The sequence below is a fragment of the Silurus aristotelis genome, assembly GCF_946808225.1.
Source record: "Silurus aristotelis genome assembly, chromosome: 11".
In the NCBI taxonomy this organism is placed as follows: domain Eukaryota; kingdom Metazoa; phylum Chordata; class Actinopteri; order Siluriformes; family Siluridae; genus Silurus; species Silurus aristotelis.
Window position 1 is genome coordinate 27,032,172 of NC_139584.1, and position 10,347 is coordinate 27,042,518.

Below are 10,347 nucleotides of genomic sequence, written 5' to 3' on the forward strand. Positions count from 1 at the left end.
TGTATATTGTATTGTATATGGTTGAATGACAACAAAAGCCTACTTGACTCGATTGCTTGACTAATTTTATAGTGTTATATATAATGTTATAATGTTATAATAGCGCAACATTTTTCACACAGTACTACATAAAAACATAATTTTTTCAACTGTGTCCTGGTAATGACACATGAATAAACATTTAGAAAGTTTCTAAAATAAGTCAGAGGACTCAAACTTATATTTACTTAATCATATTTGCCTATAAATATAAATAAAGAGAATAATCTACATGATGTTTATGAATAAAATTGATTTGATTTGTATGTGAATAAAACACATTCAAAAATTCAGTGTTTACATGATGCTAGTGGTCCTATGCTTCCATTGTTAACTAGTACATGCATAAGATGACAGATTATGATTTATATTAGTCATATACTTTTTTTTGTGTGTAAAACTTAATAAATTGCAATAAATTTCCCTATTAACTGAAGGGAAAAGTCCATAATGAAGAAAAAGAAGCCTCAAACAGGGTCACGTGCTTTCCCGAAAAACACGCGCGCGCCCTGTTTGCAGTACCAGAAGCAAAACCTTCACTCGTCTTATCTGCTTGGTAACAGCAGCGCGAGTCGTTCTGATTGGCTGTAAATTCAAAAGGGGGCGGCGCTTAGTCAACATAATGTTACAGAGGTGGGAACTTTCGCTTCATTTTCCTTGAAGCTTTGAGGAGTCGGTAGTGGTCTGGGAGATCCGTGACACCAGTCCAGCTGTTTTTTAAGCGGAAATCATTTTATTTAAAACAAACTTAAATCGAAATTCATTTGAAAACATGCATCTTCTGCTGTCTTTCTTGGTGATCGCTGTTTTCAGCGCAAACGCCTTCGCTAAGAATTGTAAGTATGATTTCCTGGTGGCTTTCTATAATAGGCCTCATACTGCGATGTCGTGGATATTGTTTTGTATTTATAAATATTACTATTATTCAGAAATAATCATTAAAAAACCTTCTTTGAACATTCATGTATTATTGTAATAACTATTAAATGCTCGTTTCGTCCATTTGTGGCGCAGTTGTCTTTGTTTTGAGCTACTTCCCTGTGTAGAGATATAAAAATATAAATATACATGGGAACTCTTTAATATTTAACAAACATTTAAATAAATTTACATGTGATTAATACAGTATGCTTTGTTTTCTAATGAGCTGTTTGACCCCAAACACGAGTGTTTGGAAATTTCCCCCAAATTTACTTTCACTTTAGGTTTTGTCCACAGCTTTGGCTTTGTGTAGAGAGAATGAAAAATTTATAACAAAAAATATACTATTCTTATAAAACTCTAAACCAGTCGAACACCAGAATTATACAATTATTAATTAAAAAATCTAATTATTTTGAAAACAATATTTCAAAAAGTTCTAATGAATTTGCAAAAAAAAAAAAAAAAAAAAAAAAAGAAATGAGCTAAATAGGATTGGGCTCAATCATGTGTGTATAAACAAACAAACAAACGAACGAACGAACAAACAAATATAGATAGATAGATAGATAGATAGATAGATAGATAGATAGATAGATAGATAGATAGATAGCCAGCCTTCTTTTTTCTTTGGGTTTTTTTTCCGCATCCTATTCCCTCATGCTGGACAGTCGTATAAAGCATTTCACTGCATTTGATTTGATTTGATTTTAGATAGATAGATAGATAGATAGATAGATAGATAGATAGATAGATAGATAGATAGATATGCCTCAGTTATACAGGGAAACAAGATTTTGAAAACCTCTTTCGATCAGGAAACTTTATACTCAAGCGTTGTTTTAGTTTTAACAACGACCACAATGTGAAACAATCATTCCGGATACACCGGAGCAACACTGCCACTATGATGATCATGCTTGTGACGGTGTTCCATGCCTAAATAAGATCCCTGTACCACCCAGGTCTATCTGGTATAATCATGCATGTGTATCTTCATCTCTAGCTGCACCTAAAATCCAAGTTTACAGCCGTAACCCTGGTGAATTTGGCAAAGATAACACACTGATCTGCCACGTGAGCGACTTCCACCCCCCAGACATTGAAATCAAACTGATGAAGAATAATCAGGAGATTCCAGGTGCCAAGCAGACCGACCTGGCCTTTGAGAAGGGATGGAAGTTTCATTTGACCAAAAGTGTGCCCTTTAAGCCCGCCAGCGGTGATGTATACACCTGCGATGTCAGACACCTGTCGGAGAAAAAGACTATCACATGGGGTAAGATGTTAAATAATCCTTTACATATATTTTGTTTCTTTTGTTGCACTTTCAGTTATGAGACTTATAAAGATGACAGCTTTTATTTAAGATATTTTTTTTCCCTCCCTTGCAGAGCCAGACATGTAAAACTCCTGCGCTTCGTAAGTATCAAAATGTTCTAAAGGCATTAATACAATTTTAATATTTTATTCTATTTGCACAAATGAATAGAAATATTACAGTTTTCTTTTTTTTTTTTTTTTTCCTCTACAGATTCCGGGTTTCTCCACTGTTTCTATTATCGCACATACAAACCATCAATTCATCTGTCCTCAGTAAAATAAAGTCTGTATATCTGTCTGTATCGGGCTGGGAGATATGAAACATTTGAAAACCATTATGAAATGATTCTAAATACACAGTATAAAATGTGGTGTTCGGTTTCACCGACAAAGAAACAAAAATATTGCTCTTTTTGATGAGAAAGCATAAAATATTTGATTCAGCAGTCACTAGCATTTTGAACAAGAGACTGGATGAAAATTAAAAAAAAAAAATGTTGTGACACTATAAAAGCCAAAAAAAAAAGAAAATAAACAAACAATGTGTATGTACAATTCTATCGCCCAGCCCTGTGTTATTCACTTTTTAGATAATCACTGCAATATCTTTACAGTTTCTTATGTAATAACTACAATTTCCTCTAGTCTGGAAAAATAACCTGCTTTGAAAATGTAGAAAATGTTTTTTTCTTTTGAATATTACATAATTGTCACCTATCCTCTTTTATTTCCTACTTATTTCTGATTCATGAGGGATGTAAAATTAAATAGTTATATTTTGTGTTTGTTTTAATGACCTTTCTTTTAACTGTTTTTTAAACTGTCAAATAATCACTGAAAAATTATGATGATGATGATGATCATGTTATTTTACAATGGTAATGGATAATGGTAATTGGTACCAAAGATGAATTAAAGATTTTGTCCTTTCCCCAACATGACTATGGTGTTTATTGGTGTGTGAGTGTGAAAAAAAAAGAAAAAAATGTGTCTGAATGAAACTTTCTGACTTTTCATATTTTTATTTAACATAACCAACAGGGAAAGAGATCTGAAATTTATGTTTTATATCCATGAGAAAAAGAGGTTTGTTAATTGTTATAAAAGCAGTTCTGACAGATTTTTATATAGTGGATGCGCTACATTTAATATGTGTAAGTAATACTTAAAGACGTATCACTTATTCAACAATATTGGCGTCTTGTGTCAGAACTTTGTAACAATCAGATGTAAAACTGTAATAAAGTTTCCAACTAATAAACATCTTCAAAATGATAAACTTTGGGGGTCTTAATAGTATGACAGGCTTATTTAATCATTCCATTAATAAAGCATTATTTTTTTGCCAAATAAAATCGTTTTTTGAGGGATTGCTGTAACACGATTGATAAGAGGTCCCTCTTATCAATTTGTTTAAATGAGCCTTGACAACCTTAAAATGTAATTATAAATGTATAAAAAATGTGTAGTGTGAAAGTAATCAACTTGATTATGAAGATCCACCCAACTGCAACAATGATTATTTTTCAAAAATACACCCCACCCCTGTTTTTCTGTGAATTTCTGTAGTGCCTTTGAGTTCTTCAACCACAGAAAAAAAATAGTTTTTCTGGGGATTTTGAAATGAAGGCGAATTGTCTCTTTTGTGGAAATTCTGCATAGAAGACGCAAAAATGTGTAAATGGTCCTTAAAATCTTTTGAACCACAGATGTCGTTTGCGAGCTATGACTAGTATCTAAATGTCCAATCAAAGGACATGAAAATGGCGATATTACTGTACGCCTGCTAGAGGGCCTCTGTTCATCCAACTCAAAATGTGATTGGTTAAAGCAACAGCTTCATTGTCATGCATTTAAAGCTACAAGCGCCTGGGCTGTTGATTCTGAAGGCCTCAAAGCAGATTTCTTTGACCTTGGCAACAAGTGATGGCTGAAATATGATTGGATAGAAAGTCATCATAAACAAACACAACTGGAAGCAGTGCAACTGAGAGAAAAGCTATGAAATGAGCGGATTAGACTATTGGAAAAAAAAATTCTACATATTCATGGTATAAAAAAAAAAGATAATTCAGTTTTCATCAGATTCTGATAGGGCAGTGTTTTGTAGTGAGGGGTCTTAAATGTGACTCAGAAGAAAAATTAGTCTCAAAGAGTGTTTCTTTTATTTTCCACTGGATGCGTATGAGCAAAGCATCGCAAAATCTCCGCAGGAAACAGAAATGAGTAGTTTACCTCTCTACACTCTTCTAGTCTGAGTTGTTGTTGTTGTTTTTAAGCGACTCCCATTAACTCTATGCAGTGCATTACACAGGAAACAGAACAGAGTATGTAATCTCATGAGTCCTTTGGTCAGAGTTGTTCATTCTATTGTCACATGTATATAACTATATTAGGGCTGTCAGTCGATTAAAAATATTTGATCGCAATTAATCGCACGATTGTCATGAGTTAACTCACGATTATTTTATTTAATAGCAACTTAATCGCACATTTTTATCAGTTTGATATGTACCTTAAATGAATACTTTTCAAGTTTTTAATACATGGCCATGTACAAAAATGGATGCTTTATGCAAATTTGTTTATTATTAGTGTTTATTATTTTAATTTACAGAAATCATCAGGACACCAAACGGAACTTTTTCTATATTTCCACATGAATGGTTTTATTTGCCAGATGTGTGAATCTAAAGGGATTTTGGTGCTTGATTTGGGACTTGGTGCATTGGTAAAACATGTTAAGTGAATGAAAATTAATTTTAGCCGGAGTAAATTTTTTATATATACCTTTTATATACAGTATATATATATATTTTTTTATATAACGTTGTAAATAAATGTGTGTTGCATTATTAGTATTAATAACTCGGCTTTTACATGTATTTATATTTTTTAATTTAAAAACGATTTGAAGTTTTGAAGAACCAAGTCCCCTTAATGAACCAACACTGCATTTTTGTGCAATTCTTAAAAAATAATCCTGTATTTAATTTAACTGGGAAGTTTGGAATCCTGGAGTCAGATTTGTCAAGCTGTTTGGAAAACCGTAAAGACCTCCATCTAACATTATGCGTTTCTGATCATTCCTCCACGCCATGCTGCTATGTTGCTTGATCTAAAAAGCAGTGGGTTGATAGTTATTATATGATCGGCCATGTTGAAATGACGTCATTCACTTAACACGACAGGGTCGAAGTCGTTGGAGCTAGACGTTGCGCATGCGCGGTGTGAAAAGGGTCATCCCAGGACACTACAACCTAATCGGTTTTCCGGGTCGGAATTCCAAGTTAGGGGGGGACGAGTTTCGCGTTTCAGTGGAGCGCGGCAGCATCGAGAATATTCGCTCATGACAACATTCAATCGGTTGTTCATTTCATTCCACATTTTATACGATAAGTCCAGTTTCCCACACTCTGATTCGCTAGTTTGCAGAGTTTGATAGTCGCACTAGCCAATCCCAGACCGGATGTGGCGTCACAACCGCGAGAAGCTTCTCGTTGGAAGCTAACGCTGAAAAAGTCGCTACAGTTCGTTTTATTATCAACTGTCAAGATGATCTTGACAGTAAAACCTCTCCAGGGCAAAGAATGTAGCGTCCAGGTGGGTGTAGCATTGAGTTTTATATGTCTATAAGTCCATTTCTGTGGCTAGCTCGCTAGGACATATTTATGTTTTGTGAATATGTAGCTTTCTGGCTAATAGGCTAGCTGTAATTGTAATGCGAAAAGAGACACAGAAGCGGGTCAGTACAGTTTATAATAATAATAATAATAATAATAATAATAATACTAACAACAATAGGAAGCGAACCTGTCTCAAACATTGCAGTATATGATATCTAGTGACTATGTAGGGTGTAGGACACATTATTCACATGGTTTCTATGTAGTGCACTAATTCAATATCTATGTGGTTATTTCTAACTCGGCCTATCAGTTGTATGTTAAATAGCAATGAGTTGTTCATGAACGATGCTTTTTGATGTTTTATTGTGATTCAGAAGAACGAGTAATCTCAGAGTTCATGTACAGGAAACAGAATAGAGTAGTTCATCTCGAGTCCTCTGGTTCGAGTCGTTCATTCTTTTGTCACGTGACTCACATAACTGTAACATTGATGTCGAGATTCGGACACAAAAAAACCTGACCTACTGCACTGTGTAGCGTCTAAGGGAGTCACGTGACAAAGAACGAACGACTCGAACCGGAGGACCGCTAATCCATTAATCATTGTGTTCATCATCATTTGTCCTTGGTTGCATTGGCATATTTAAATATTTCGAACTTTAGTCAAAGTTGCAGTATGTAGACGTGTTGTGGTATCTGTTATTGAAAATATGACATTTTATTTTTGATCAAAGGAACGAAATGAGCTAAATTACTAAAAAAAAAACCGATTTTGTTCATTTTGGATTCAAATAAAACACTAAATCACTAAAATGATCCTATCACTAATATTAAACTGAGCTACTGAACCAAACCTGAAGTCTTTGACATCAGGAAGTATACATGCATCATTGTCAAACAGAAATCCAAAATTGGTTCCTGGGTAGTTTTTTTGTTCTGAGTAGGGCTGAAACCATTCATTGAGCATTGAGGCAAATTAATTCCGTGTTTCCCCACGGACCATTATGACTGACGCACCACCTGCTAAACTCTGAACTGCTCTGGAACTCTAACACAGAGGATACTGCAAAATGAATTTTGATGCACTAAATGGATTTAGTTTTCACATATAATCTTGTGTGCAATTTCAGCAATAAAATGTTTTTTTATACAAAAAATATATATATAAAAAATAAACATTTTACAGGTTGATTTTATGAGACTTGTTTTCTCTTGTAGATTTAGTATTTCTGTTTAATAAAGAAAACCTACTACTTATCCAATTAATTGAATGAATAATCATTAAAATACTGGATTACTAAAATAATCAATAGCAAGTTCTGAGTAATATTTACACACAGACACATATTGAAGCATGCAATGGAAAACCCTGGCAAAGTGATAAACATCTGGATTGTGAAGTTGTAAATTGTAAAAAGAATTACATTTGCATGTCCACCTGCAATCATGACAATAGAAATGACTTGTGAATTCTAGAGAATTTATCTTTTTTCATTGTTGCTGCTTTTGTTGTTTCTCAGGTTGCAGAAAACGAGAAGGTGTTGACAGTGAAAGAACTGGTGTTTGAGCGCTTGAACATTCCGCCGCATCAACAGCGGCTGCTCTATAAAGGAAAAGCCCTGGCAGGTACGAATTCAGACTGTCCAAGATGAGTCATGTTTAGAGGGGAGAATCAGGTGTTTAAGGGGTCAAGTTTGTTCCTCTTAGGAATGCAATAATCTCGTGTATCATATAGTCGAGTGTACATTTTGAATAAAACACAAACTTTATGAATACTTAGGATTACATATATACAAAGGAACAGTCCTAGCAGGTACAAATCAAAAAGAGAAGTCTAAAGAGGAGTCACCTTAGTGGTGTCTGGTTGGTCTCTCATTAGTGGGGAGTCAGGTTAGAGGGGTCTGGTTAGATGGGTCTCATTAGTGGGAAGTCAGGTTAAAGGGGTTGGGTTAGTGGGGTCTCATTGGTGGGGAGTTAGGTTAGAGAGTCATGGTTACTGAAGAGAAAGGTTAGAGGGGTCTGATTAGTGGAGAGTCCGGTTAGAGGGGTCTGATTAGTGGAGAGTCCGGTTAGAGGGGTCTGATTAGTGGAGAGTCCGGTTAGAGGGGTCTGATTAGTGGAGAGTCCGGTTAGAGGGGTCTGATTAGTGGAGAGTCCGGTTAGAGGGGTCTGATTAGTGGAGAGTCCGGTTAGAGGGGTCTGATTAGTGGAGAGTCCGGTTAGAGGGGTCTGATTAGTGGAGAGTCCGGTTAGAGGGGTCTGATTAGTGGAGAGTCCGGTTAGAGGGGTCTGATTAGTGGAGAGTCCGGTTAGAGGGGTCTGATTAGTGGAGAGTCCGGTTAGAGGGGTCTGATTAGTGGAGAGTCCGGTTAGAGGGGTCTGATTAGTGGAGAGTCCGGTTAGAGACATTTGTTTTCCTTAACATTGCAATACGATCAACACTAGATAGTTTAGTGCACATTTGAATGAGTGTATATTCATTATTAGTTGTACAAAAAAAAAAAAAAAAAAAAAAAGCCCTAGCAGGTACGAATCCAGGCAGACTATAGGGGAGTCTCCTTAGGGGAGTCACGTATCGGAGTCAAGTGTGTGAACTTGGTGAATATTTCTCATGAATAAGTACACCCTCGTATTTGCAGACGAATACAGACTGAGCGATTACTCCATCGGTCCAGAGGCCAAGCTTAACCTGGTGGTGCGGCCAACAGGAGAGAGAAACAACGGCTCGGCGGTAGGCAGTAACTCCAGTAGCAGCAGCACTGGAAGTGGCGTATGGCAGTTACTGTCCACCATCCTGGCCAAACACTTCAGTCCTGCAGATGCAGCCAAAGTCCAGGAACAGCTAATTAAGGTATTTTCCGTTCCATATTTTTTATTGTGCCTTCATTCTGATTTAGTTCAGGAACTAAACACTTTGGGTGTGTGAGCTTGTAGTGCCATGCTGCTCCTCAAATCGCTGACGATTCACTGTTTATGAATATGATCAATCTTTTTATATTACAGCACACGATCATATGATGACATTTTTTTATCTGTTTATAGTTACGTTTAATGTTGCAGAAAGTCCCTTATTACTTTAGTTACTGCTGTTATAGTTATTCATCAGACTCTTTTTACTTCAATAAAACAAGCGTATGGTTTTATAGTGAAACCATAAAGTCTGATAAAGTTCTCGTTGTATGAATTTTTTCCCGTGTCAGTCGGAAAACACAGCTTCAGCTTCACCTTTATCCGTTACATGCCGTCCCCTTACAAACAGTGGTGGACGAGGTACACAAACCATGTAGTTAAAGTAGAGATACAGTAGGTAAATTATTTAACTTTCACTTGAGCAAAAGTATAAAATGTAAATACGGAACACCTTCTGACCAATCAGATTAGGGATATACCTTCGTTAGTGATAAGTTATTAAGATTGCATTTTTTGCGTACAGGATTACGAACGTTCCCTCCGACAGCTCAGCCTAGACGATATCGAGCGCCTGGCTGGACGCCTGCTGCACCCCGAGGCAGAGGGAATGGACATGTCATACATGGACTGAGACAAGCTACAAGCATACATATAAATAAATAGTCACAAACACAAAAGCACACTTTGACAGCAGCAACCTGACGTTCGGGGAAACACACGCGAAGAGGACGTTTAGGAAACGTCCGGACTGTAAGACCACGTCTGCTTACTTCAGGTTGGCCGCATGCGAGCGTGGCTCAGCGAAAACATGCCCCCCCCCCCCCAATCCCCCTCTCTTGCTTTCAGATGCCATTTGCAAACGTGACTGCCATCAGTATGCTCCTGGGTTTTATTTTTCCCATCTTCCTTCATGAAGGAGTGAGAAAGGCATGATGACACCATGAGTACAGATTAAACAGTGCACATAAAGAGTGGTTGTGTTTGATTTCAGACGCACTCTGATTTCTAACTTCTGAATATTTATTCCCATTTTCTTATTCTTTCTACGACCACATGAGGATTGATGAAAGCTCGAATGATGTGTTATCGGTGGTACAAGTGTAGAATTTTAAAAACGGAACTGCCCTAAGATACATTGGGGTTAACTTCCTTCTTAAACCAGAATAAAATGCTAGAAGGAAATGATCTATGCTGCAACTATCTTATACCTCACAATGTACATTATTCTGCTGGTTCTTCTGCATGTGCTGGAGGTTGCCACAGAAATCGGTTTGAAGCTTCGAGAACGGCGGTGTTTTCACTCACGATGCTTGTTACATTGGGATGCTTTGTGAACATATTTATTATAAGTTAAGGAGTTAAATTCATCAACACTGACCAGAAAGTTAGTGTTGGGTCATGTGAGCACTCGGACTCTGTAAATCATGTTTCTTATTATTAAAACTGTCAACATTCACTTGATGGCTTCATCTAGTTATTTTATAGTGATGCATAAAGTGCTTTTTTTTTTCCCCAAGTGCAAATA

At 36.4% G+C, this 10,347-nt stretch overlaps 2 protein-coding genes and 1 long non-coding RNA gene across 3 annotated transcripts; 2 read left to right on the plus strand and 1 right to left on the minus strand.

Annotated features, from left to right (window-relative positions):
* Positions 1 to 643: 643 nt before the first annotated feature.
* On the plus strand, positions 644 to 3,219 carry b2ml (beta-2-microglobulin, like). The gene is made up of 4 exons (XM_083554169.1): positions 644 to 875; positions 1,967 to 2,239; positions 2,355 to 2,382; positions 2,495 to 3,219. Exons 1-3 carry the CDS (start codon positions 812 to 814, stop codon positions 2,366 to 2,368), a joined length of 351 nt encoding a protein of 116 aa, XP_083410295.1. The 5' UTR covers positions 644 to 811; the 3' UTR covers positions 2,369 to 2,382; positions 2,495 to 3,219.
* On the minus strand, positions 2,157 to 2,635 carry LOC310733163. The gene is made up of 2 exons (XR_014535635.1): positions 2,493 to 2,635; positions 2,157 to 2,378 (listed from the first exon to the last, which is right to left on the minus strand). It is a non-coding gene; the product is annotated as an uncharacterized lncRNA (long non-coding RNA).
* Positions 3,220 to 5,495: 2,276 nt separating the features above from the next.
* Positions 5,496 to 10,278, plus strand: ubl4a (ubiquitin like 4A). The gene is made up of 4 exons (XM_083554168.1): positions 5,496 to 5,886; positions 7,433 to 7,538; positions 8,552 to 8,763; positions 9,346 to 10,278. Exons 1-4 carry the CDS (start codon positions 5,839 to 5,841, stop codon positions 9,451 to 9,453), a joined length of 474 nt encoding a protein of 157 aa, XP_083410294.1. The 5' UTR covers positions 5,496 to 5,838; the 3' UTR covers positions 9,454 to 10,278.
* Positions 10,279 to 10,347: the final 69 nt, after the last annotated feature.

Coding starts and splice junctions, on each gene's coding strand:
- b2ml (XM_083554169.1), top strand. CDS start 812: ATGCATCTTCTGCTGTCTTTCTTGGTGATCGCTGTTTTCAGCGCAAAC. Junction 876..1,966: donor AAACGCCTTCGCTAAGAATT/GTAAGTATGATT, acceptor CTTCATCTCTAG/CTGCACCTAAAATCCAAGTT.
- ubl4a (XM_083554168.1), top strand. CDS start 5,839: ATGATCTTGACAGTAAAACCTCTCCAGGGCAAAGAATGTAGCGTCCAG. Junction 5,887..7,432: donor GCAAAGAATGTAGCGTCCAG/GTGGGTGTAGCA, acceptor GTTGTTTCTCAG/GTTGCAGAAAACGAGAAGGT. Junction 8,764..9,345: donor TCCAGGAACAGCTAATTAAG/GTATTTTCCGTT, acceptor TTTTGCGTACAG/GATTACGAACGTTCCCTCCG.